The sequence below is a fragment of the Paroedura picta genome, chromosome 4, assembly GCF_049243985.1.
Source record: "Paroedura picta isolate Pp20150507F chromosome 4, Ppicta_v3.0, whole genome shotgun sequence".
NCBI classification, from domain to species: Eukaryota; Metazoa; Chordata; class Lepidosauria; order Squamata; family Gekkonidae; genus Paroedura; species Paroedura picta.
The window spans coordinates 34,030,514-34,055,846 of NC_135372.1; the positions used below are offsets into that span (position 1 = coordinate 34,030,514).

General features: G+C 46.8%; 2 protein-coding genes across 3 annotated transcripts in view; both read left to right on the forward strand.

The window, feature by feature from the left end:
• The first annotated feature begins 1,873 nt into the window (after positions 1 to 1,873).
• MGST3 (microsomal glutathione S-transferase 3) lies at positions 1,874 to 14,188 on the forward strand. The gene is made up of 6 exons (XM_077332274.1): positions 1,874 to 2,029; positions 8,475 to 8,598; positions 11,312 to 11,385; positions 11,927 to 11,984; positions 13,146 to 13,218; positions 13,977 to 14,188. The coding sequence occupies exons 2-6, from the start codon at positions 8,482 to 8,484 to the stop codon at positions 14,090 to 14,092; spliced, it is 438 nt and encodes a 145-aa protein (XP_077188389.1). The 5' UTR covers positions 1,874 to 2,029; positions 8,475 to 8,481; the 3' UTR covers positions 14,093 to 14,188.
• Positions 14,189 to 19,946: 5,758 nt separating this feature from the next.
• Positions 19,947 to 25,333, forward strand: part of TEDC1 (tubulin epsilon and delta complex 1) — a 46,468-nt gene continuing 41,081 nt past the window's right edge. Inside the window, exons 1-3 of one of the 2 annotated variants that reach the window (XM_077332275.1) lie at positions 19,947 to 20,113; positions 22,789 to 22,867; positions 24,726 to 24,928. In XM_077332275.1, the coding sequence (XP_077188390.1) occupies positions 19,982 to 20,113; positions 22,789 to 22,867; positions 24,726 to 24,928 (414 nt within the window). In that variant the 5' untranslated portion in view covers positions 19,947 to 19,981. The remainder of the gene's footprint in view (positions 20,114 to 22,788; positions 22,868 to 24,725; positions 24,929 to 25,333) is intronic. The other variant, XM_077332276.1, reaches the window with a different exon arrangement.

The following is a 25,333-nucleotide window of genomic DNA, read 5'->3' on the forward strand; positions in this document are numbered from 1 at the left end:
AAGGAAGGAAGACTCTGCAGAGGAAGGCAAAGGCAGACTACCTCTACTTCTAAATTGCCTTGAACCCCCCCACCCCCATTGGTGTCCTCATAAATCAGTTGCAGTTTATTAACACTTAGCAGAATGGGTAACAGCTGAATCACAAGTTATTACAACACTCAGGACAATGGAACCCCCAGGGCTTAACAGAGATATTGTGTTCTTATCTCACTACACATGCCAAGTTACTCAGTTCTTACCTATACCTGGAATTAAACTTGCTTGTTCTTAAAGGTGCCACTGGACTCAGAGCGCTCAGAGTGTTGTTAGCTTTTTTAAGATTGGTATGCTAATTTGTTGCTATTCACAGCATTCTTCTATTCTCAGCTGCTCTTAATGCATCTTAACTCTGAGTCCTGCTTGACAACTAACCCGGCCATCACCTCTATGTAATGCTGGAGGGAATCTGTTTCAATGTATCTGAAGTGTGCATTAACACTTGCAAAGTCATTCAGTTCACGCTTATCCTCAGAACTGAACTTTGCTGGTCTTGGAGGAGCTGCTGGACTCAAACTTCTCCCATTTCTTTGTTCACTCTTGTGTTTGTATGCGAATTTGCTGCCATGCACAGATCATGCACAGGTTGCTTTAATGCAACCTGAGCTATATTTATCTCCCATTTACTGATGCATCTTGACTCCAACTAGCCCTTCCTAGCAATTAACTCCCCCACCTATATGTAAGGCTTGAAGACAACGGTACGTGAAAGCAGATCTCCAGAATTAAGCCGTGTTGGTCTTAAAGGTGCCACTGGCACTAATTTCTAGCACTTAGGGAGGTATGTCTCATACAGCGCAATGTGTAAGGTATTACTGCCGCAACATAAGTACAAGTCACTGGCAGTCTTCAAGCAAAAGTTGGATACACACTTTTCTTGGATGCTTTAGGATGCTCAGGGCTGATCCTGCGTTGAGCAGGGGGTTGGACTAGATTGCCTGTATGGCTCCTTCCAACTCTATGATTCTATGCTAAGTCATAGGAAAACCTCTTGAACTAAGGTTGCCAGCTCCAGGTTGAAAAATATCTGGAGATTGGGGGGCTAGAGTCTAAGAAGGGCAGGGACTTTGACGGGGTATAATGCCATAGAGTTAGAGTTGCCAAGTTCCCCCTGGATGCTAGTGGGGATTGGCAGCTCCAAGCTGGGGGATTTCTGGAGGCTTAAGGATGGAGCCTGGGAGAGTACATGGACTTCAGTGGGGCTCAATGCCAAAGACTCTGCCCTCCAAGGCATCCTTTTTCTCTCTGTAGTCTGAAGGTAATCTGTAATTCCAAGGGGGATCCCCAGGTCCTGCCTGGAGACTGGCAACCCTAAACTGAGTCCACCTCCCAAAGCAGCCATTTTTGCCATCACCTGGAGATTAGTTGTAATAGGAGATCTCCAGTCACCACCTGGAGGTTGGCAACTTGGTACACTCTTTCTCTTTTACACGGCTTTTTAAAAAGTTATTTCAGGACAAACTGTACAGCTTCAGCCTCACCAGAATTTTTTAATATGGCAACATTTTCAAATGGGGGGGGGGTAGATCAATCCTTGGACATCTGGCGAGCCAGCGTTTGGCCACCCCCGCGCGGGGTAGGAAAACCGAGTTTTCTTCTATTAATAACAATACATCAATAATAATAATCGTATAATAATGTATATTATATCATCCATCAATAATATTAGTAAGCATTACAATCAATAACGATGACTAAACTAAGCAACGATACTAAAAAAGAAGAATAGCGATCCCGGAGGCGAATTTCATGCTCATCTCCAGGAAAGGAGCGGCTATTCTCCTGCGCCCGGCCCGTTCTTTCTCTGAGCACGCCCTGCCTGCAAGCCTGCCTCCTCCGGCGTCTCTACGCCAGAGGCGGGGCCGCGCCGGATCAGCTCCGGCGTGGGCTGGCGGCCCTTCCCAAAGTGGGCCGGCCCGCCTCGCCTTTTCGCTTTCTTCGCTCCGGGGCGGCGACGAGTCGCAGCTTGGGAATTCCGTGCGAGGGCGAAGAGGTAAGGTCGGGGGCTGCGTGGAGTTGGTGGGGGCGCCTCCTCGCCTTGTTTCCCCCCTTTGCCCGGGGGAGAGCTCGATCGAGCGGGCGTCGTCGCTTGCATTCCCGCTGCAGAAGCCGTCCGGGGTGGGCTCAGCCCCAGCTCCTAATGTGGACTCGCCCTTCCACCCGCGGCGTCCTGGGGGCAGAAAAACACCCCCCACACACACACACACACCGTGTTCTCTGGGCTTGTGCAGAGGGCCAGCCTGGTGTGGTGGTTAAAGAGCAGCTAACTCTAAATTGGAGAACCGGGCTTTGTTAACCCCCCTTGCCATTGCAGCCTGCTGGGTGACCTTGGGCTAGTCCCAGTTGCCTTTAGCGCTGTTTTTGCAGGACATTTCTTTCAGAGCGCCCTCTGTCCCATCTACCTCGCAGGGTGTCTGTTGTGGGGAGAGGAAGGGAAAGCTGTTTGTCAGCCGCTATGATTCTGTCACTCCTTAGGATAGAGTAAAGCGAGGTCTAGAAACCCACTGCTGGGGCTGCTTCTGAGCCAGCGTGGTGTTGAGATTAAGAGCGGCTGCCTGTAGTCTGCAGAGCCGAGTTTGATTCCCCGCTCCTTCAGGTGCAGCCAGCTGAATGACCTTGAGCCAGTCGCAGTTCTGTTAGGGCTGTTCTCACGGTCCTTCTTTTCCCAGCTTTGCCATCCACCCAGACTGCCAGGAGCTGAAAGTCAATGTCAGGCATGCTTCCTCTTCCGCACAGTCACAGGCATCTCCCCCCTCCCATATGCCTCTTCCATCGGAAGTGCGGCCTGACCTTGGTCTCTCCCCTGCCTTCACAGTGTTCCACATTCTCATTGACACACTTAAGATGTCTCCCTTTCCCCAAGCCCCCTGTGAATCATCCGGGATGTGTCCTGCCTGTGCGTTTGTGCCAGTAGTTGGCGATTGGTTGGCAGGAAGTTCTGCAGCTTTGAAATTGCGCTCCAGGAACTGTGGTGGGTGTGATCTGCCAGCGCACGTGTTCGGTAATGGCTGGAAAAAATCATGCATAGGCCAAGGAAGGAATGCACTGGCCCTTCTTTTATTTGTGGCCTTGACTTAAAAGTGAGATCCTGGCTTCAACGCCAGCATGGTGGTGCGGCTGACTCTAATCCGCAGAACCGGGTTTGATTCCTCCCTCCTCCACATACAGCCAGCTGGGTGACCTTGGGCTAATCACAGTTCTCTAAGAGCTGGCCTTTCTCAACCTCACCTACCTCGTAGGTAGGAAGAGGCAGGGAAAGGACATTGATTAGGCTCTTTGGGCCTCCTTTGGGTCTTGAAAAGTGGGGTCTAAAAAAGCCAGCTCTTCTTTCTGGATAAGGGCACTGGGTGCTTGTACAGAATTCTGAGTGGAAGACTCAAATCTCTCCTTCCCCCAATCATGGGTGCTGTCCTCCCCCACAATGGGGGCTGTGCAAAGGACACGACCTCTGTCAGCGATGTGGAGTGAGGCGGACGCACTGAGGCCCTTGTATAAGTGAATGATAGTGGCTCGGGCCATCCTTTTATGTACAAATTGGCTGCAGAGGAAAGGATGCACAGTAATGGGTTTAAACTACAAGTACAACGATCTAGGCTAGATATCAGGAAAAAAATTTTCACAGTCAGAGTAGTTCAGCAGTGGAATAGGCTGTCTAAGGAGGTGGTGAGCTCCCCCTCACTGGCAGTCTTCAAGCAAAGGTTGGATGCACACTTTTCTTGGATGCTTTAGGATGCTTAGGGCTGATCCTGCGTAGACCAGGGGGGGGGACTAGATGACCTGTATGGCCCCTTCCAACTCTATGATTATATTATTCTAAATGGCTCTGCCCCACCCCGGGCTTAAGTCAGCCTTTCTCAACTTTTTTTACCATTGAGAAACCCCTGAAACTTTCTTCAGGCTTCGAGAAACCCCAGAAGTGGCGTGATGGTGCAGGGATATGGTTGGGAAGCAGAGCTGTGCAGAGGCCCACCCAGGAAGTCCCCTTCCCATCCCCTCCAGTCCCATCATGGCCTATTTTGGAGGGAGGAGTCGGGTCGGCATGACCACGTACGGTCGTGTCACCTGATATGTGTTTAACCAATTTTAAAAATCTATTAAAAATGACTTTATTCCGACCCCTTTGGGAAACCCTTCCAGGGCCATCAAGAATACCCTGGGTGAGAAAGCCTGGCTTAAGTTTTGCTTCCCAGGGCTAAAGATTTGGCTAAAAGCCAGCGAGGACAGGCTGGCTGGGAAATGTTGCTCCTCGGGCTGAAATGAGTGCAGAATGGTAATGAATGAATTTATTCTCTCGCAGTCATAGAAGAGCCATGCAAAATAGAAGATACAGCACAAAACATTACATAAATGAATAAAACCCCAATCATTAAAATATGTATTAGCACTTAGGGATGGGCAGTGTAACTATGTTTCAGCCATTCTTTGCGAAGCTTCGTTGCCAAGCAGCCAAACCTGGCCAATAAATGGGATCTCTGGATTGTTGTCCTCTACCATTCTAAACCAGATAAAGCAGTCTCTCTTTCCTTGGTATTTCTGAGCACATGGGATCTGTGAAAATTTGGCGAATTTGTTTATACAGGTAACGCCATCCCAACATTTTCCACCTCCGCATAGATATTAACGTTCCTCCCATGGCAACCTCCTCTATTCACTCTCTAATGAATACAACAGAGAGTAAGGCATCCTAGTTTATGATGGTGTAAGCCCTTTGGTAATCAGGATTCTCTAAATTCATTATAGATGGCACGCTTTCTCAACCAGGGTTTCATGAAACCCTGGGGGGGGGGGGGTGACAGCCTGGAAGAGTTTCCTGAATGGATGGGAGTGAATTAATTTTGAATATACTTTTTGAATTTGTGAAACGTTTATCGGGGGGGGGGATATGACCGTATATGGTCATGTTGGCCCAACCACCCCTCCTGAAATGATCAGTGATGGGCCAGGAGGGGTGGGAAGGGGAGGGGCCCCCGGTGGGCATGTCCACAGCTCTGCTTCCCAACCACATTCTACACCATCGCACCACTTCTAGGGTTTCTTGAAACCTGAGGAATGTTTCAAGGGTTTCTCAATGGTAGTTGAGAAAGGCTTCTATAATCTTCTGCCTAGCTCAGTTTGCCCCTCCTCAATGCTGGGGTACAGACTGGCAGTGCCTGTATGGTGCCCCCGTGTAGTTATATGGCTTTTCAAAGCTCGGTGCCCTCTTATTCCTGTGAAATGCCTGCTGTAGGTAGGTTGACCTATTTTGGAATGCACTGCCAGGTTCCAGCTTGTGTTCTTTACCTGAGAGTCCAGGTCCCATTCTGCACACATTGGATAATGCACTTTCAGTGCACTTTAGAGGTAGATTATCCTGTTCTGCACAGGAAAATCCAGCTGCAAACGCACTTTGAAAGTGCATTATCCAATGTGTGCAGAATAGGCCCAGGTCTAAGATGGGACGTTTCCCTGATGGCCTTCACTGTACAGGACAAGCAGATGATTATACTGTTCCTTTGAAAACGTCGGGTTCTTTCCACTACTGTATGCAGTAGGTCAATAGCAGTAGGTATTTCAACCTGAGCCCATTTCCAGCTTGCTTGCACTTAGATAATAAGATGATATCTCTCTGGGTCTGCACAAAGGTTTTTCTTTCTTTTTTTTCATGACATCGATGGATTTCAGCTTCATGCAGCTAAATCCAGTGCCTTCCACAAGGACAAATTCTATAAGGCTAGGTGGGGAAACCAGGGCTTCTGAGCTCTCTTCATAACAATACTCCATTGCCCTTCAGCTCTTTATAGCTATAAGTAGAGATCTCTGTGCCTATCAAATGCATGAGAAATGAGCTCTGGTTTGGAAAATAGAATGCCACAATACATTTCTTAGATTTGAGCTGCAGAGGTTTATCCTGCTGAAATGGTCTTTCCATGCAGTGGGAGTCTGCATTATCGGAATATTTCACTGTGCATTGCCGCTCACCTGCTGTTCTGAACCTTCACCCCAGTGAGTGTTATGCAAACAGGTGCAACCAGTTCTAAAATCTCATTTACGGAGTTATAAAAAGACTGATTTCGCCATTCTGAATCCACTGGGTACAAAGGGATCATGACTCAGTTACTGGTGAGCCAGCTTTAATGCTAGGTGAAAGGGCCCCAGGACACCTAATTTCCCACCTTTAATGGAATCTCTGGCAAATTTCAGCTCTTTGAACATTCTAAAAAGTGCAATTACACTTTATATACTAATACTTGTAGACCTCTGTAGATCAGATACTGAAGAACCATTTGGAGACTGAACCATATTCACTAACATATCATATAGGATTAAGTTTCGGATGAACGTAAGATTCAGTTTCTTTTGACATCCCAGAACCCTGATATAATTGAACCAGTTGCAAAATTTTTATATTTTGCCATGAGAAATCGTGAATGTATTATGTCTTCCTCTAAAGCATGATCTTTGCCTGTGTTTTCTCTAACAGTGGATCCTTTTGCACTTTCCCCTCTTATATTGTACTTCTATATGCTATTAAAGGCTTGTTGTTGTTGTTGTAATAGGATTAAGTTTATTTCTTCTGATACATTTTGACCATTGAAAAGAATTTATTTAAAGAGGATTCATTGATCAAATATTAAGAGTATCACTGACGAAGATACCGAAAACGGAATATACCTAGGAGTTCGTTTTGATGATTTGGAAAGTTTGAGAAATTATTTTCCATTGGAATGAACTGTTATTTGCTCTCACCAACCTGAACCTCATTTCTTTTGTTTGTATCATGGCGGACGGGTTTTCACCTGTTGGAAAATTGTCCAGGCAGATTTTGGGTCTCCGCTGCAGAGACTGACTTGCCGTTGTATTCTCTCGTGGTAATGATGATCTAGCCCACTCTCATCAGCTCTTGGAAGCTAAAGAGGTTCGGCCCTGGTAAATATTTGGCTGGGAGAACAAGGAAGTCTGGGTGTCACCACGCAGTGACAGGCACTGGCAAATCTCCTCTGTTTGTCTTGTGCTGTGGGAATCCTACAGGGTCACAACTTGATGGCACTTTCCACCACCCATGAAGGAACAGAGTCCTTGGCCCTTAGTGTCACCAGAACTGTAGAGACTATCATAACCCAGGGTCATCTATGTAAGAACCAAAGACTGGGAACAACAGGGCTGTGGGTCTGGGAGGGAGGAAATCGATTATGCCACCATCAATTGTAAAAACAGGCTTTTATGTGGTTTTATGTTCTGTAATTTGTATTGGTTTTATAGCTTGTAAACTGCCATGAGATGGCTGGTGCCGAGAGTGGCAGTCTAAAAATCAAATGAATGAATGAATGAATGAATGAATGAATGACCGCGTTATGCTTTTGTGTTGTAATACAGGTGCTAGGCTTGTGTCACACTACATCATGTTGTGCTTTGTTGTACTTATGATGTGCTTTTGCCATGTGCTGTGCCATGACATTTTACATGGTGTCTTTCTGTTCCGTGATTTGATTCTTGCCCATGGTCGTGCCTGCGGAAGCACCTTTGCATGCATTCCATTGGGAGTATTCGGGACCTTTTGATTTTCAGCCTCACTGCCTTGGTTTCTGCTCTTTTGCTATTGACTGGTGTAGGTGTGAATGAAGGTAGCCTTGGACCTCAAGCTTCCTACTTCCCTACTGTGAGGGACCGGGGATCTGCCATCCTTTCTGAGACTTTAAATCTCAGCAGGCGCCTTTGCGCAGGGACTGTCTTTGTGCCCAAACCATGTGGCACAGAGAGGGGTCAAGGGCAAAGAGTAGATAAAGGAGTAGTTTAATTAGGATCTTTAGTCTTAGCAAAGTTGCTATGATGGCAAGTTCATTATTCTTTCAATAAAGAGCTTGCTTTTCATAAACAAACCTGATTATAAGGAGTGATTGGAGATCCTCACAGAGACTAGCATCCACTGTGGTTTTGCTCGTGATGCAACTTGTGCTTTGCGTCCAGACGGTCCCAGAGTCAGTTTCAATGCCATTTTCAATGAAAGGATTTCAGGGAGCAGGGTTGGAGCAAACCCTACTCTACCTGAGGCCCTCGATGTCAAATGGTGGACTGAATAGATCTGTGTCTCCCGTCCCTTTTTACATCAGAGTATAAGGCAATATTATTTATCGTATGGCAGAATTACATACAGGAAGCATAGAATAATATAAAAACTGTGGCCAAGAACGTAAAATGGTTATGCAGACCGAATGGGCAACCCCCCCTAAATACAGATACCTAAAGTTTTCAATCCACTCAGTTGCAGCTTGGGAAGAGTACAAAGATCTCTGTCCCATCTCCCTGGAAAGCACAATGCTCATATTCCTGGGACATAGTTTAGTGGAATATACCACAATCGCATTTGGGACCTGTGTTTGTCTCTTGAATGGTGCCCATGCATTTGGGGAGCATCTTGTTCTTTGCCTAGGATTGACAACTCTCCTTTTATTTCTTCACAGTGTCAAGATGGTGGTTCTGTCCAAGGAATACGGTTATGTGGTCCTGACTGGTGCCGCCAGTTTTATTTTGGTAACACACCTCGCAATAAATGTTGGGAGAGCGCGCAAGAAGTATAATGTGGACGTAAGTTGTGGGTGTCCTCCGTTAGCCTACCCTGGTGGGTTTTTAAAGGGACAGAAAACATGGTTTTTCATGACATGTGGAGAGCAGCAGTCTGGCCTCTGAATCTGGGCCCGTTGTGGAAACTGTTGCTACTGCTAATCATAGAGTTAGAAATGCGTGTGGAAATGGTATACATTCTGCTACCAGTATCAAGACCTTAATGCAAATCTGAGTATCTTTCCTTACAGTTAGGCTTTATGGTGGCCCTAGAATCACCTCACCCGGAGCCTTCCCACACTGTTCCCCCCAACCCCCAGAATTAAAAAGACATTTTGTCCTCCTGAGAAAAAAAGAACCTGACACAAATTTTAATACCTTCTCCAGGACTTGAATAAATCTGTTCCACTCACCCCAGAGCCTCGCTTTCACCTCCTATGGCTACAGAAAAAGAGTACTAGCAATTCACCTTTAGTCATTTAGCAAATGAGAAATTAGTGCAGGTGGTGTACTACAGTCTGGGACACGAGTTCAGGTTCCCACTTGGGCCAGTCGCACTCTCTCATTGCTTAAGTCTACCTCTCGGTTGGGCGTTGTGGAGATAAGGAGAGAACAATATCGTAAGCTGGGTTTTTTTGTCCCACTTGGGGAGAAAACTTATTTTATCTGATATTACCCGCCCTGAGTCTATTGAGAAGGGCAGGCTATTAGGATAAATATATTATTATTATAGATTATAGATGACCCCCCCCCTCCGGGGATATCTTGTAGCAATGAATGCTAATTCTTGTTGCCTTATCTGACTGGCCTAACTTGTGAGGAATTTGGTAACAAATTAGGTTTTTGTAAATACTTTCCTTTGGCAGGAAGGAAATGTTTGCAAATCCATAAGGCTGCCTGCTTCTGCCTTGGTTTCTAGCACTGTGTGTGTGTCTTTGGGAGTAGCCAAGCCTGGCCTAGAAGTGGAGAGGAGGGAGGGAGTGGGCTGCCAGGAATCTCTGACATGGAGGCGTCTTCTGGAAAATGAGGGAAGCTTTCTAAGCCCGTGCTGGTCTCAGCTGCCGTTGGGAGGCTGTGGGGCCACAGCCGGGCAGAGCGCCAAAGGGTGTGTATGTGCTTTTCATCCCTGTGAGTCAGATGCCTGCCTGGTGGATTTAAATAGAACCAGCAGGGTAGAGCTCACGAACTCTGGACCAGGCTGAGAAAAGGGTGGAAGGCCTCAACTGTAAGGCTGGCCAACGCTGGCTCCCTTCAGCTTCTCCTCACAAAGCTGTGTGTGGGAAACAAGGGCCGTAGCTAGATTCACGGTGACAGATTAACCTAGGCAAAGAGGTCATTATGGGATACTTTTGGTAGGGACTGGATACTTTTGGTAGGGACTGGTTTCCCTCTGTAAGGCAAAGTGTAGCTCCTTTAGAATGATGAAAGAAAATTCTCTTCTTGAGCTGTGCTCAAGGCGCCATGATTGTTTCCAGCACTCTCAGTATCTCCTCCAAGAGGAACATCCTGCGCCTGCAGTGAGGAGGGAAAGTATATTTTCTTGTGCACAAATGCCATGTCTGCAAATTGGGCAAGGCAGAGGTCTAAGGGCTTAAAATTCATGGAAGTTCCTGGTGATCTTCAGTTTAGGAGCATTGCTTCCCGAACCATGAACCAGCCAAAATTCGTGACGAACTTTAGTTCGTTACCCGCTTCATGCCCATCCCTATTCAGTATAGCTTATAGCAGGGGTGGTCAAACTGTGGCTCTCCAGATTTCCATGGACTACAACAGGGGTAGTCAACCTGTGGTCCTCCAGATGTTCATGGACTACAATCCCCATGAGCCCCTGCCACGAAGCGCTGGCAGGGGCTCCTGGGTATTGTAGTCCATGAACATCTGGAGGACCACAGGTTGACTACCCCTGGACATCTGGAGAGCCACAGTTTGTTCATCCCCGTTTTATAGCTTGATCTTCTTTTGGAAAGAGCCGTGGCTCAGTGGGGGAACGCTTGTTTCATGTGCAGAAAGTCCCAGGTTTGATCCCTGATATCTCAAATTTAAAAAGGATTCAGGTAGCAGTTGATCTCCACCTGAGACCTTGGAGGGCTGATCACTGCAATACTGACTTTGAGAGACCAGTGTTCTGACTCGGTAGAATGCAGCCTTTTTGTGTTCATGTGAACATGTATCCAGCTTAAGGGTCATGGTCTCTGGAGCAGTGCCACCTTTGTCAATGCTATTGTATTTCAGGCATTGCTCACCTGGAGGGAGCATAGTATGACCACCCCCCTCAGTCCAGGATTAATTGTTGTCATTGTTTGGAAAGTATATCCCTAGAACTGTAATGTATAATTGTTTTCTTCCAAAGTATATGTTCCTAACGTCTGTATACCAGGGAGCCAGTGGTCGTCATGTTCACATGAGAAATAAAGTGGTCTCCACTAATGATGTGTCAAGCATTCTTTAGTCTCCCCGGGCTTAACCACAATCTCCTCCTGACATGGCCATCTGCTAGTGGAAAGTTGCATCTCACACATGGCGACCCCATAGGGCTTTCAAAGCCAGAGATATCCAGAGATGTTTTGCCATTGCTTGTCTCTGTGTCATGACCCTGGGCTTCCTTGGTGGTCTCCCATCCAAACAAGAACCAGGGCCAATCCTGCTTAGCTTCTGAGGTCCTGCAAGGTCGGGCTAGCCAGTTCCAACCAGATCAGGGCATGGCTGGCTACTCACAATGATTCCTCTCCCTCCACAGTACCCAATCATGTACAGCACAGACCCGGAAAGCGGGCACATCTTCAACTGCATCCAGAGGGCGCATCAAAACACGTGAGTGATCATTTGTGGTAACTACTAATTATTTGGCGTTGGTGGGGATGCGGTTCAATTCTGACCTGCTGCATTGTCGGTGGAAAAGGAACTAGAAATCTCTGACAAGCAGTTGTCATTCCTCCATGACGCTATTTTTTTCCCCTGGGTACAAAACTGAGTAGCGTTTAGTGATGGGCAAACTCCCCATGATTCCATTTGAACTGGTTTTGGGAAACTACATTAGTACATTTGATACACTTGCCCCTGATTTATAGGAGGAAATGCTATAAAGAATTCGTGTGAAGGCAGTATCTAGTGATGAACTACTTAAGAGAAGCATTGTTACTCCCTCATGGTATCGATAAGGATTTTAATTGGGCCATGTTTAGCATCACACAGGTTTCTTTCAAGTTTAGAGACAACCAGAAGCTTGGCTTTCCACTCCCTTGGATAATTTGTTTGAGCCAGGGTAGTTTGGGGGAATCGGAAAGGGTGCTGGTGGTGATTCTAGATTTACAGCATTCCAGGGCTTTGCAAACATTTGTGTGTCTATTTTCAGGCTGGAAGTGTACCCCTCCGTTCTATTCTTCCTTGCCACAGGTGGCGCCTACTACCCAGTAAGTACGAAACTGTGGCCTCGCTTGAATGCAGCTTGTTCAGCAGGGGACCATGCCTTCTCTTGGTTCAACCCTGCTTGCTGTCAGCAAAGCCAGATGTGGCTGCTGGACTCTTAAGGCAGCTGGTTCCCCATACCTTCCCACTTAGTCAAGCTCTCGTAGCATTTCCCCATATCCTGGGATTCTGCTGATTTGTAGGAAATGGTGTCCAACACGCAATATGGCAGGACTCCCCAACCTTGTTGTACCTGTGGGCACTCCTGGACCTTTATGAATAGGTAACAGCTGCCATTGTGGGTAGAGATAAATTTTGATAAGATGGCTGCCATGGAGACCAGGGCCCATCAGAGAACATTGTGAGGTTTCAATCCAAGTGTCCTCCTGTGATGGAGGCAGCTGTTTCCAGATGGGTTTTCCAGCAGACGGAAAACGGATGCCTGCTGGTGGAAATCCAGGATTAATTCTTTGCTTTGGGGAAGAAGGAAATGGGCATTGGTGGGCATCCAGCTGAGCATACCAGGAGCTGTGCTCTACCTATAATCATTCTGATATCTGCAGGTGTTAGTTAGTGGATATTTTCAGGTGTTGGGTGTCCATGTAATGGAGGTATCAGGAAGATTATAGATCATCATGTACACTTCCAATATTCATGGCTAGTAGGCTTTGTATACACTGTGACTATGAAATCCAAGAGTCTGTAGAGCCAGCTGGGTGTACTGGTTAACAGCAGGAGCCTCTAATCTGGAAAGCGGATCTGATCCCCCACTTTTCCATGTGCAGCCAGCTGGGTGACCTTGGGCCAGTTACAATTCTCTCAGAACTCTCTCAGCCTTGCCTCCTGTGGGGAGAAGAAGGGTATGCTGCTTTGAGACTCCTTCGGGAATTAAAAAGTAGGGTACAGTTCTTCTTCTCACAACGCCGAGCTAACCAAAGTGGTGTGCTTAGCCCTTTCCTTCCCTCCAATACAGTATTTCAAATCCTCCTGTGATATTAGGCAACGTACTACATTGATGTTTGACTACGAGGCCACCTCTGTGGACCACCTCAGGGTTAGCATCTTGAGATCTAGAACTGGGTAGATCCTCCTCTGTTCAGCCACCTGTTGGCCAACACCACTTCTCCCAGTGAACACTAATAGTTGCTGTTTCCCTCCCTCCCCAGCGTGTCGCTGCAGGGCTCGGTGTAGCGTGGATCATTGGAAGACTGCTCTTCGCCCATGGCTATTACACAGGAGGTGAGTCTTCCATTGGGAATGACAATCAGCCGCTGCTTCCAGGCAACTAATTCCCTTGGCTCCAGCTTGTTTTTGAACTCCAGCTCCTGGTCCTTTTCTCTTTTGTGTTACATCCAAGGGCTCCGTAGCACAGTAACCAAATGATGATGTGTGGGTAGTCCCTACGTGCTCTCCTCTCTTAAATGAGCCCTTCTAGCTTACAAAAAAAAAAAGGCAAATGGGAAATTCTTAACAAGGTTTTATCTGGTTTGTTTCCCAAGAGTCCTTGGCAGTGCCAGCTAAAGATGCTTCTATGCCCAAAGAGTAAAGGGGTGGGGGAATAGCTCAGTGATAGAGCAACGGCTGTGCAATCATGAGATTCCATGTTCAGTCCCTGACCTTTCCAGCTACAGTGATCACGTGGCAGGCGACCAGACAGACCTCTGCTTTGAGCCTCTGCCAGTCAGAGTAGACAATACCTGGCTTGCTAGGCCAAGGATCTGACTCAGCAGGCAGCTTCCTGTGGAAAGAAGTTAGAGAGTGCTGCCGTTTTGGTTTATTTTCGAGTCAAAGTCAGTCAAATTTTATTTACGGTCATTCAGACCAAAGTTTAAATACACAATTAAAATATCGAAGGAATGCAAAAGAGAAATATTTGCATACAAAAGGGGGTGTTTAAGATCACAATTGAGTCATCGTGTTATTCAGTTGTCTTTGTACATTGGTGTAAACCTTACAAACGAACTGTGAACTCTCTCGGTGTTGTTTTCTTCTTGCAGATCCCAAAAAACGGAACAGAGGAGCCCTTGGCTCTTTTGCCCTCCTGGGCTTGGCAGGGACTTCTCTGTATTCGGCTCTCCAACACCTTGAGTGGATCAACTGTCGAGCTTCCTAAGAAGTTTCTTGGACTTGAAGTCCTTTGAGAACGAATTTCCCTTCTGTAGTGGCTGACTTTTGTAAAAAAAAATACATAAATAAAACTCAAAATGAATTGCTGATTGTCGTTCTTCTGCTTTCCTTGCTGGAACTTGTTCGCTTGTGCCAGGGGTGGCCAAACTGTGGCTCTCCAGACGTCCATTAACTACAATTACCATGAGCCCCAGGGACATGACCCCTAGAGAGCTGCAGTTTGGCCACCCCTGACCTAAGTGGCTATTTAGCTTAGCCAACCCTATTCCATTACATTTCTTTGGACTTGGATAAGCAAAATGAGAGCACCAAATACATTCCTCCAACACTCTTCTGAACAACCTGACTGCTTTCTCCACCGGAGCACACCTCTTACTGACAACAGGGCTTCACAAAATTCAGAGATTCCTTTTGCAATCTCCCACCAGGAGGAAGCAGGAAATATAAATCCAGGATGTACTGGGTTTTGGTGCTCTACCGTTAACCTGACTCAGCTTATTAACCAGCTATGGCCCTTCACCCAGAATCAGATTGGCACCTTTCTCCCATTCTGGTAATCAGCACCGCCAGATACACAAAGATATCTGATTGCTCCATTTGCCCTGTGCCCTGATTGAGCCAAGCTTTGGATTTAACCCTTGGTTGATCCTTGATCCAGCAGGGATCCTATACTCTAAGCAGGGACTGTGACGGAGGCTGGAGGTTGCATCTCTCGCTCAGTTTCTAAGCAAGGAAGCCTTACAGCCACTCCATCATGACCAAAGGGCAAACTCCAGGAAAGTTGATACCCTGCTGGGGGTGGGGGGAGAGAGATAGTGCTGCAGACTTTGTTCCAAGGCAGAGGTCAGATTGCTCCCAAGCCAGCCAAGGTTTTGTTCATTACCCTCATCCTGCATCAAAGTTTGCAGGTGCTAAGGGGTCAGGCTGAGTTTCCCTAGTATGACAATGCAGTCCCGCCCCTTAAAACACCTTCTGTCTCACTTTCCCCACACCCCATCCACACTCATGCACCTGGCTCACAGCTTCCTGTGTTCCTTGGATGCTTGTACCCGCCACTGAAGATATGATTTTTGAAATTTGCTTAGAAAAGTGATTCCATGGGGAAAAAGAGAATTGGTTTTTACACCCCGCTTTTCACTACCCAAAGTGGTTTACAAACACCGTTCCCTTCCTCTCTCCAGCACAGACACCCGGTGAGGTTGAGAGATCTCTGACAGGACTGCCTGCTCAGAACTGCACCGTCAGGACTGTAATGAGCCCGAGCAGTTGCATGTGGAGGAGCAGGGAATCAAACCCGGCTTGCCAGATTAGGAGCCTCAGCTCTTAACCACTACACCAAGCTGGCTCTCAGAGATGCAATCCACAGACTTTGTGTGGGATTTAGTCTGCATGGGAGGTGTGCCCTGGAGTGTGGTGGTGAGAAACAGACAGGGCAGTGTAATCCTTAACTGTTATGGCCATGTGAGTACACAGAAGTCAATGGGCTTGAATGTGTAACTGCTACAGGCAGTTCTGTGAGACATTTGCCCACTTAATGCTTACAAAGAGACAATGGTCCACCAAGTTGTCAAGTCTTAAGAGCTCTGTTGCTTTTTAAAATCAACTGGATATGCTTGCCAACCTCCAGGTGTGGGGAAAGTAGAGAAAATTGACATGTGGCTTTCAAATTGTTCCCTAAACTAATTCCATAACTTATGGATAGAAAAGTATGATTTCAAAATTATTTTTTCATAAGTGGCAATATACTTAGGACAGTGGTTCTCAACCTGGGGGCTGGGACCCCATTGGGGGTCGAATGACCCTTTTACAGGGGTTGTGGCAGGGCAAGCAGCGAGGCCAGGGTTGATCAATATAGAGCGTTCGTCTGTCTGGAGCAGCGGAAAAGAGCAAGATCGGCATGGTGGGACAAGAGGCAGGACTAAACTGAGAAACCCTGGGGAAAAAAACAGCTTATATACAATCATGATCAATGGATCTTCACGCCATTGGTCAGTTTTGATTTAATTTCTGTGAAAGAACACTTGCATAGTTTTATGGCTGGGGGGGGGGGGTCACCATAACATGAGGAACTGTATTAAAGGGTTGTGGCATTAGGAAGGCTGAGAACCGCTGACTTAGGATGAGAAATGATGATAATATCAATATACATTGTAATACAATATCAAATATAAAAATTACATTGTGATACAATTCCCAAAGCAAATTAAACTGTGCATAGAAGTTTCCACATTCTTTCAAAGTAATACCTTTCCATACAAAAGATCTTCACTTATCACTTATCTGTACATAAGAAATTTTAATGGAACATGTATGTCAATACAACCTCGTGGTTATAGTGTTCACATTTATAGAGTATTAAAATCAACATCCATCATTCATTACTAATTAGTGATTCTAAATTTCTAATATAAAACAACATTGTTAATAACTTTTACCGTAAATTATGAATTATAAATAGGCAATACAGCTCAAATGTTATAGGGAAAACCCCAATTCTGCTCCTAGGTGAAGTTTCCGTTCAGTTCTCACCACAAAAACATAAATGGCGCCACTTAATGATACAGTATCATAGAGATCAGACTAGGTCCCGAGTAGAATTGAAACCATTGTTTCCTAAAGATTCAAATGCAAAAATATAGTAGCTCTCATGATGTAATAGAAACCTATTAATATCCATCCTCTCATGAACTCTCGTTTTTATTCTCTCAATGCCCCCAAAATGCAAGTCTTCAGGGGCGTGAAATTTAGATACAAAGCGTCAGCTGCTCCATGTTTCAGGTGGCAGAGGCGCTCGGAAATCCAGACCTTTAGAGGTTGGGAGCTGATGCCCACATCAAGAAATTGACAAGGACACAATATTCCATAAATTACCCATTTTGTTGCATGGTTAATGAAGGATTAATGCTAACACTAAAGCTATTGAAGGCATTCTCATATTCAAACATTTCAAGCATGAGACTACATGCTTGGCAGGATCCACAAACATGGTTTCCCACTGGCAAGTAATCCCGATCTTTTTTTATGGGAGTTGCTGGAGGACAAAAATTCTTTTATATTACGTCCTCTATGCCAAGCAAACAAAGGTGGATTCTCACATCCTTAAATTTCTGAAACCATGTGGATAATTGCTTTCATTTTGTTCGCCCTATGGGAATATTCAAGTGAGCAAGGTTGGGTTTTGTATTGGAGTAGGTCTTCCTGTCTTGCAACCGATGCCTTGTGGCGTGATCACTGACTGACATAGTGTGAGGATCGTTTCCAATGGTTGTCTCTTTGTAAGCACCAGGCCAGGGGCCAGGGCTGAAAAGGCCCTGACTCTGATTGAGGCCAATTTGATACCTTTGGAGCCGGGGATCTTGAGCAGGTTTTGCTCTCTAAATCAAGATTGTCTTGGGGATAGATGGGAAGGGATGGTGCTGTAGGTATGCATGAGAGAGCCAGAGAAGTCTTTCTGGTCCAGATGGATTGTCTCTCTCCCCCCCCCCCCCAAGCTGCCTGTTTTTCATTCATCCAAATGAGTAGCCATGTTGGTCTGAAGTAGCACAATAAAATCAGAGTCCAGTCTTAAAGATGCTACTGGACTCTGGTTTTATTGTTTTTCATTCATTACCTGTATTCAAAAAGGGAACTTTCTTAAACCACAACATTAGTTTGGTAGGGATTTTTTTTAACGAGAACAACGGCAAGTGAGGGATCAAAAGTGGTAAGCATGTTCAACTTCTGCTTCAAATTTAGGAAATCTGTTTCTCCTCTCTCCCCCACCCAATTGAATGCTGGAGGAGGGGGACAGGCTCAGTATGTTTGAAATGGAATGCAGCAAGGGCCGTTTCCGGAGTGACTTTCAGTGAACAGCAGCTGGGAAGGGCCTCTTGGGAAGGAAGAAGTGGTATTCTGAGGCATTTAACTCTTTCCACAAGAGTAATGGGTGTGTACTTTCAATTAGCCATGAGGGCAGGGAGAGAAATGCAGGCTGCTTCTCCACCATGGGAGTTATCAAATGAGGAATTGGTAGGGGTGGTGGTGGAGTAACACCCCTCCTCCTAATCCAACCTTGCCAAAAATTAATCAAAAATGCATAAGGCCATAAACCGCTTTGATACAATATCCTGCCTTCTTAGGAGAGTATTCATTTCCTAATGGATGTTTTAAGAGCCATTGGAGAGATCTGCCTATTCAGTGGTAGGATAAAACTGACCACAGAAGTGTTTGACCATGGGAAGTGTTCTGTGTCAGTTCTGCAAAACTTGGCCTTATGCATAGGATTCAGAATCACCCCATTCATCACAAGCCCAGTCTGTATGGATCGATTCCCCTTAAGCCTGCTTCCAACATTAAAAATTCAGCATTGGGACGCCCCTGGGGAAAATTTCAACATGCCAGGGGTTCCAAAGTTGATATTTTTGAACAAGAGCTTCAAAGCAGCCTGCAGTGTGAAACTAATAAATGAGATTTATTAGAAAGTTACATCATCAACATGGTTGCTGGCTTGGTTGAGCGTATCTGGAGCATATCTCCAGACATATCTGGAGATTTGGAGGTGGAGCTGGGCAAAGCAACATTTAGGGCCCCCTGCAAGGTATAATACTTTGGCCACCTCATGAGAAGGAAGGACTCCCTGGAGAAGAGCCTAATGCTGCGAGCGACTGAGGGCAAAAGAAGAAGGGGACGACAGAGAATGAGGTGGCTGGATGGAGTCACTGAAGCAGTCGGTGGGAGCTTAAATGGACTCTGGGGAACGGTAGAGGACAGGAAGGCCTGGAGCAGGGGTAGTTAAACTGGGGCCCTCCAGATGTCCATGGACTACAATTCCTATGAGCCCCTGCCAGCGTTTGCTGGAGGGCTGCCGTTTGACTACCCCTGGCCTGGAGGATCATTGTCCATGGGGTCGCGATGGGTCGGACACAACTTTGCAACTAACAACTTGGTATAATGCCAAACCGTGGCACTCCAGATGTAAAGATCCAAAGTAAGCTTCCTATCAGTGGGTGGCTTGGGGCAAGAAGCCATCCCTCCCCCCCCCACCCCTCCATGTTCTGGGCAACCCTTGGAAAGATTCGAATTATTAGGAGACGGTCTTTTAATGTTAAAATGTTGTAGTGTTTTAAACAGTAACTTTATTTTTATAGCTTGCCCTGATTGATTTATAGGAGTGAAATGGCTGCCAGCCACGCTGAGCTGACCTGGGAAGGGCGGAGTAGGAATAAAATGTGTTGGAGGTCCTGGGCCCCAGGGAGGCGCACCTGGCCAGGGTTTTATGGGGGATCGTTGTTACCCGCCACGAGCCACTATGCGGGAGCAGCAGGTTATTAAATGAAAATATAAGTATTATTATTAAATAAATAAAACATGCCCACAGACTCAATAGCCACGCTGGTAATTGTAATGCACGGACATCTGGAGAGCCACTTGGCCTCTCCTCCAAAGCAGCCCTTTTCTCCAGGGGGACTAACTGCAGTCTGGGGCGCAGTCCTAATGCCGGGAGATCTCCAGGCCCCACCGGGAGGCTGGCAACCTCAGCCAACTAACCCCACTCCGTTACCCCCATTGTCTTAGCCAATCACATTCTTCCTAAGATGTTCGTCTCTCGACGAAATTGCACCGCTGCGTTTCAGCCTCAACCAGGTTGCAGACGACGCTCAACCCGCCGAAACTCCCGGGGCGAATCCACGCAACAGCGCATGGATCTTGACGATTCTCAGAGAGACAAGGGACTATTTTAAACGTTCATCCTTGCCGTGGCTTGAGTTGTGTATTGATCCTTCCGCATCCCGCTCAGCCGAATGAGAGGCGGCCTCCCTTCGGCGCACGCGCTCTCCCGCTCCTGCGTCCGGGCATGCGCAATGGCTCTGTTTAAACGAGAAGCGCGGCTGAGGCGATGAGGAGGCAGAAGTCCGGCCGGGCGGCGGCGGATCTTCAGGCGGCTATCGGGGCTCTGAGCTTGGCCTTACCCGGGGTGCGAGTCTCTCCGGAGACTTTTCGCTTAGCTAAGTTCGACCGGCCGGAGGCGGTGGGTGCTGAGGAGAGAAGGGCACTTTGCACACGCTCAGGAGCGCCCTCGTCTTCATGCTAGAGTCGGCGGCATCTCGTGTGGCCGCCCCAAAAGCCAATGCCATTGTAGAAATGAACAAATTTACCCCCATACCAAATGGGAAGCCGCGGGATGAGCAGCCGGTAGGGGTGCCAGCCTCCAGGTGGGGCCTGGAGATCCCCCAGAATTTCAGCTAATCTCCAGATTTCGGAGATCAGTTTTCCCAGTAGAAAATGTATGTTGTGGAAGATGGACCTCCCGGGCATGGTAGCCCACTGAGGTCCCTGCCCTGCCCAGACTTCATCCCCAAAACTCCAGGAGATTCTCAACCTGGATCTGGCAAGCCTAGCAACCAGACACGGGCAAGCTTTCCGGGGCTTTTTGTGAGATCTTGGGCCAAGCCTGATGGTGGAAAGGGGCAAATCCTGACTGCAGTGAAGCTGCTGTCTTTTTAGCATTTTTTGGAAAGGAAGTCCATCAGGAAGTTTTTTTGTGTTTGTGAAGTTCATTAGAAAGCCCATCAGTCAGGGTATCCCCTATATATCAGATGAACCATTGAGAGGTGTTTTTAGAGTCCCATGGTTTTAATTTTGGTGTTTTGGGGGGGCTGGTAACCGGTTTGGGTTGATTTTCAAACTCCTTTGTTTGTTGAAACTGTATTGGTGTTTGTAAATTTCAATGGCTTCCCTGTCTAACATAGTAGCTGTTGGTGCTGTCCAGTATTTCTGTCTTCAAATGGGATTATGTATGTCCAGACTGGCTTAGAGCATGTTCAACTACTGCTGATTTCTCAGGTTATTTCAGTCTGCAATACAAAATAAATGACCATGAAAGGTGCTGCTTGCAACACCAACAGCTACTATCTTGAGACTCTGAAAATCAACAAAATCTGCAAATGAACTCCACAGACACAGGAAAAGCACTTCCTAGTTCCGGTCCATCTTCTGGAGCAGTTTGACTACCCCTATTCTGGGGGATTCCCAGATAAAGACAAGAGTATGATATGTAAACCCCCCCCCCCCCCAGTAAATAAAATACCCAGATACTGTTCACACACTGCGCACTTGGGTGTGGAGAGATTCCTGTCTTGATGTGTACTACCTCTGAAGATGCCAGCCCTGCTCATGAGGCATGGAAGCCTCCAGTGGCCCTGGCCCCACTGGGAGGTGGCAGTGACTCCAACACCATTGCCAGCCCTGCTCTTGAGGCTCTCCTCCCGGCCCTCCCTCCTTCCCAGGCCCGCCTACCCACAGCACACACAGCCCTGTGGCCCTGTGTCCGTTTTTTGTTTCTTGTTTGAGTTAAGAAGGGGAAAAAAGCTAATAAGAGAGGCATGACAAGAGATATATAAAATTATGTATAGAATGAAGAAATGACAGAGAGGAATTCTGCATCCTTTCACAATACCGTATTTATTAATTATTTCATTTATACCTTGCCTTTCTCCTCAGTGTGGACCCAAAGCAGCTTACATCTGAGAAGTAGATCAGGTGTTTGTGTGACTGGTCTGGGTTCACTCAGTGAGCTTTCATGACAACTGCAGGAATTTGAACCTGGGTCTTTCAGATCCTGGTTCAGCACTCTAATGACTACACCACACAACACTGCACCAATGAAAGTGGTTAGAAAGTAAGCTGCTTTGTGCAGCAGTCTCGAATCTGGAGAGTCGGGTTTGATTCCCCACTCCTCCACAAGCATCCAGCTGGGTGACCTAGGGATAGTCACAGCCCTGTTAGAGCTGTTCTCGTAGAGCAGCTCTGTCAGAGCTTTCTCAGCCCCATCTAGCTGTTGTGGGGAGAGGAAGGGAAGACAATTGCAAACTGCTTTGAGAATCCTTCTTGTAGTGAAAAGTGTGAGTTAATGTAAACCGGCCAGAACCATAAGGAAGGGCGGTGTAGAAATCTAAATAAATAAATGATTTATAAATAATAAATAAATAAAAAACAACTCTTTTTTTAAAAAGCATTTCACAGGATGCACAGTTAACTTTTTGAGATTTACTGCCACAAAGATCTGAATGCTAGCTCAAATGGTTTTATAAGAGAATTCAGCTAATTCACAGAAGTCTGAGTTGACTAGACAAATATATGAACTGTGACAGCCACATGGAATCTCTTGGAATTTTTGAGGCATTGTGTTATTGAATGCCACTAGCTGGTGAACACCGGGGGAAGACATGAAGCAGGCCACATGCTAGATTTGATTCTTTGCCCAGGGCTTAATCTGAGTAGCATGGTTGTGCCATGGTCAAACCACTTCCTCATAAGGGTCAGTTTGGGGATAGCCATCCCCCCCCCCACCAGGGGCAATGTGTGAATTTATGCTTACCTGCAAAGATTAATAGAACCTCTGTGGGATTTATCTTGACCTGCCAGCAGGTCCCTCAATGAGATGAATGAGATTTGGAACAGAGGTCCTGAGGAAGCTATTGATCCAATTGGTTGCTGATGCCCTCCCTCCCCCCATGTCTCTCTCCTTGGTATAACGAGAGTTTAAGACATTGCTCAGATCTTCTAATACATAAGATTGTCTTTGCACCCTGGGCTTCCATGAGACATGTTATATGGAAATAGCTTGAATCAAATGAGCTACTGGTCAGATCCAGCAGAGCTCTTCCTAGGATCTCATGAGATTTGCTGTCTCCTCTTAAACAGAGCATCATTTTCTGGAAGCTGCTGTACTCTCTACTGAAGCAGATCCAAGGTGGAGAATGGAAGGAGCCTGTTGATACAGGTAGCACAATACTGTGTTAATTTATGTTGCTTTCGTGTGCAGAGTTATCGTGCCTAAGTCCTTTGGGTTGGATCCAGTGGCTCCTTTCTGCTTCAGATTCCCTTGGTAGATGTAGTGGAAGGGAGTCATTGGATCTAACTGATTTCAGGGGAGTTATGTGACCCAAACGTAGGATCAACTGTTCATAGTACTGTGCTGTTTCGAGGTTAGAAGAAGAAGGCGCTAACCTCAAGGAAGTGAAAGACGAACCACAATAAGTGCCTAAAATCAGTGTCACAGTGTGTTGTCGGCCGACAAACGATAACCTCAAATTAATTAGAGTAGACCCATGATACTGTCAATAAAAGTACACCACTGATAACAAGTTGTTGGTGGTGGAAAGTTACCCTAAAGTTGCAGCTTACGAGAAGCCCATGGGGTTTTCACAGCAAGAGAGGTGGTTTGCCATTCCCCGCCTCTGCATTGAGACCTTGGTCTTCCTTTGCGGTCCCCCATCCAAATACTAACCAGGGTGGACCCTGCTTGGCTTCCAAGATCTGACAGATGAAGCTAGTTAGTGAAATGTAAAACATTGGATGCCCTCAGTGGTAGCAACAGTCAGAAGTGTCAGGAGAATGGAACTTTTTGGCTGGTCTTCCTGGCCATGGTGTCAATCCTTTGGCTGCATCTGTTGTCCACTGGGCAGCTGGCTACTGAGATTAATTGAACTGCCCTCCTGGGACATCCAAGTAGGCCTTGCGTTTGGAGTCTCCTTCAGGTGGTTTAAGCATCATGTGTTATGGCTTATGCATTGACAACTGCTTCCTGTTGGGAGCTCCAGGGATGAAAATCTTGGGAATATGGTGACCAGCTTATGCTTTCTCTGCCGTGGAGACTCAGGCTTAAAATCAGCGCAGAGAACTCTCACCTCGTCCCAGTGTATCAAATACAATTCACTGGAAGATCCCTTGAGGGGACAGTCCCTTTAACAGAACCTGGTGGTTGGCCTGCATAGCTGCGGGACCACCTTTCTGATTATATTCCCCCAAGAATATTATGATCAAGCAACATTAACCAACTGAGGATCCCTTGCCCTAAAGCAGTGGTTCTCAACCTTCCTAATGCCGCGACCCTTTACTACAGTTCTTCATGTTGGGGTGACCCCCAACCGTAACATTATGCAAGTGTTCTTTCACAGGCAAGCTTCCTGGTCACCTCTATGTGGCATTTTCTAGAGCAGCAATTCTCAATTACCATAACGCAGTGACCCTAATGGCAGGGGCGGCATGCGTGTGGCGTGCACAGATGTGCACACACAGGTACACAGCAGTCTAGGGGTGGAGTGGAGGCGGCCATTGCCATAGCTCCACTGGCCGCCGCCTGCTTCCACAGTTGCCAGCTACTGCCACCTGCTACCACCAGCGGTGCCACCACCTCAGCCACCAACCTGGCTACCCCGCGGAAGGGGCCAGGCGACCGCAGTTGGGGTCAGGACCCCAAGGTTGAGAACCACGGTTCTAGAAACCCCAAATAAGGAAAGCAGATTACTAACCTTGAGCTGATGTTGTTTGGGTGATTAATCTGTGCAATCTTATAAATTGCTCTTCTTCCCCTATGCTCATGCTTTATTTCTGGGAGAGCTAGAGGAACCAAGCAGAAAGATATCAGGATAGCTTGGTTAGCTGTCACTAAGGGAAGGGCCTTCTCAGTTGTGGCCCCTACACTGAAATGTACTCTCTGAAAAGATTTGAATGCTTGTTTTTCGGCTAGTGCCTGCTGCAAGCCCTTTTCTGTACACAACGCAGCTCGTGTTGTGACTGTAATATGTCTGGTCAGTTGCAGACGCCCAACCTGTTTGTATGTCTTGCCTCCTCCTTAGGCACTCAGATCCATTTTGTTAAGAGTGTGGCGTTCAGCCATGGCTACAGAAGGCTGCAATTCTATGAGCTCCCTTCTGATGGTTTGATGGGGAGCAGGGAGCTGCTGCTGCTGTTTTCCTGGTTCCTGTGGAGAATCAACCTGGTGGAACAGCTTTTGATGTTGAACAGAGTGAAGCTCTGGGATGAAGTAACGATATGCACAGTGAGTCATGTGCATTGCCTTTACATTACAGATCTTGGGGCAGTGGTTAAAGGCGGTGTGTAGTGGCTAAAATCAGCAGCTTCTAATCTGGGAAACCAGGTTTGATTTCTGGCTCCTCCAGACACAGCCAGCTGGGTGACCTTGGGCTAGTCACAGTTCTCTTAGGGCTGTTCTCAGAGAGCAGTTCTCTCAGACTCGCTTAGTCCCACCGACCTCACAGGGTGTCTGATGTGGGGAGAGGAAGGGAAAAGTGTTTGTAGGTTGCTTTGGGTCTCCATCAGGAAGTGTAAAGCGAACTACAAAAAGCCTAGCGCTTCCCGTCACTTTAATGCTAAACCAGTCACTGAAGACTACTATGACCAAGAGGCCTTGATCTACATCTGGTCTTGGTGTGATGATTTATTC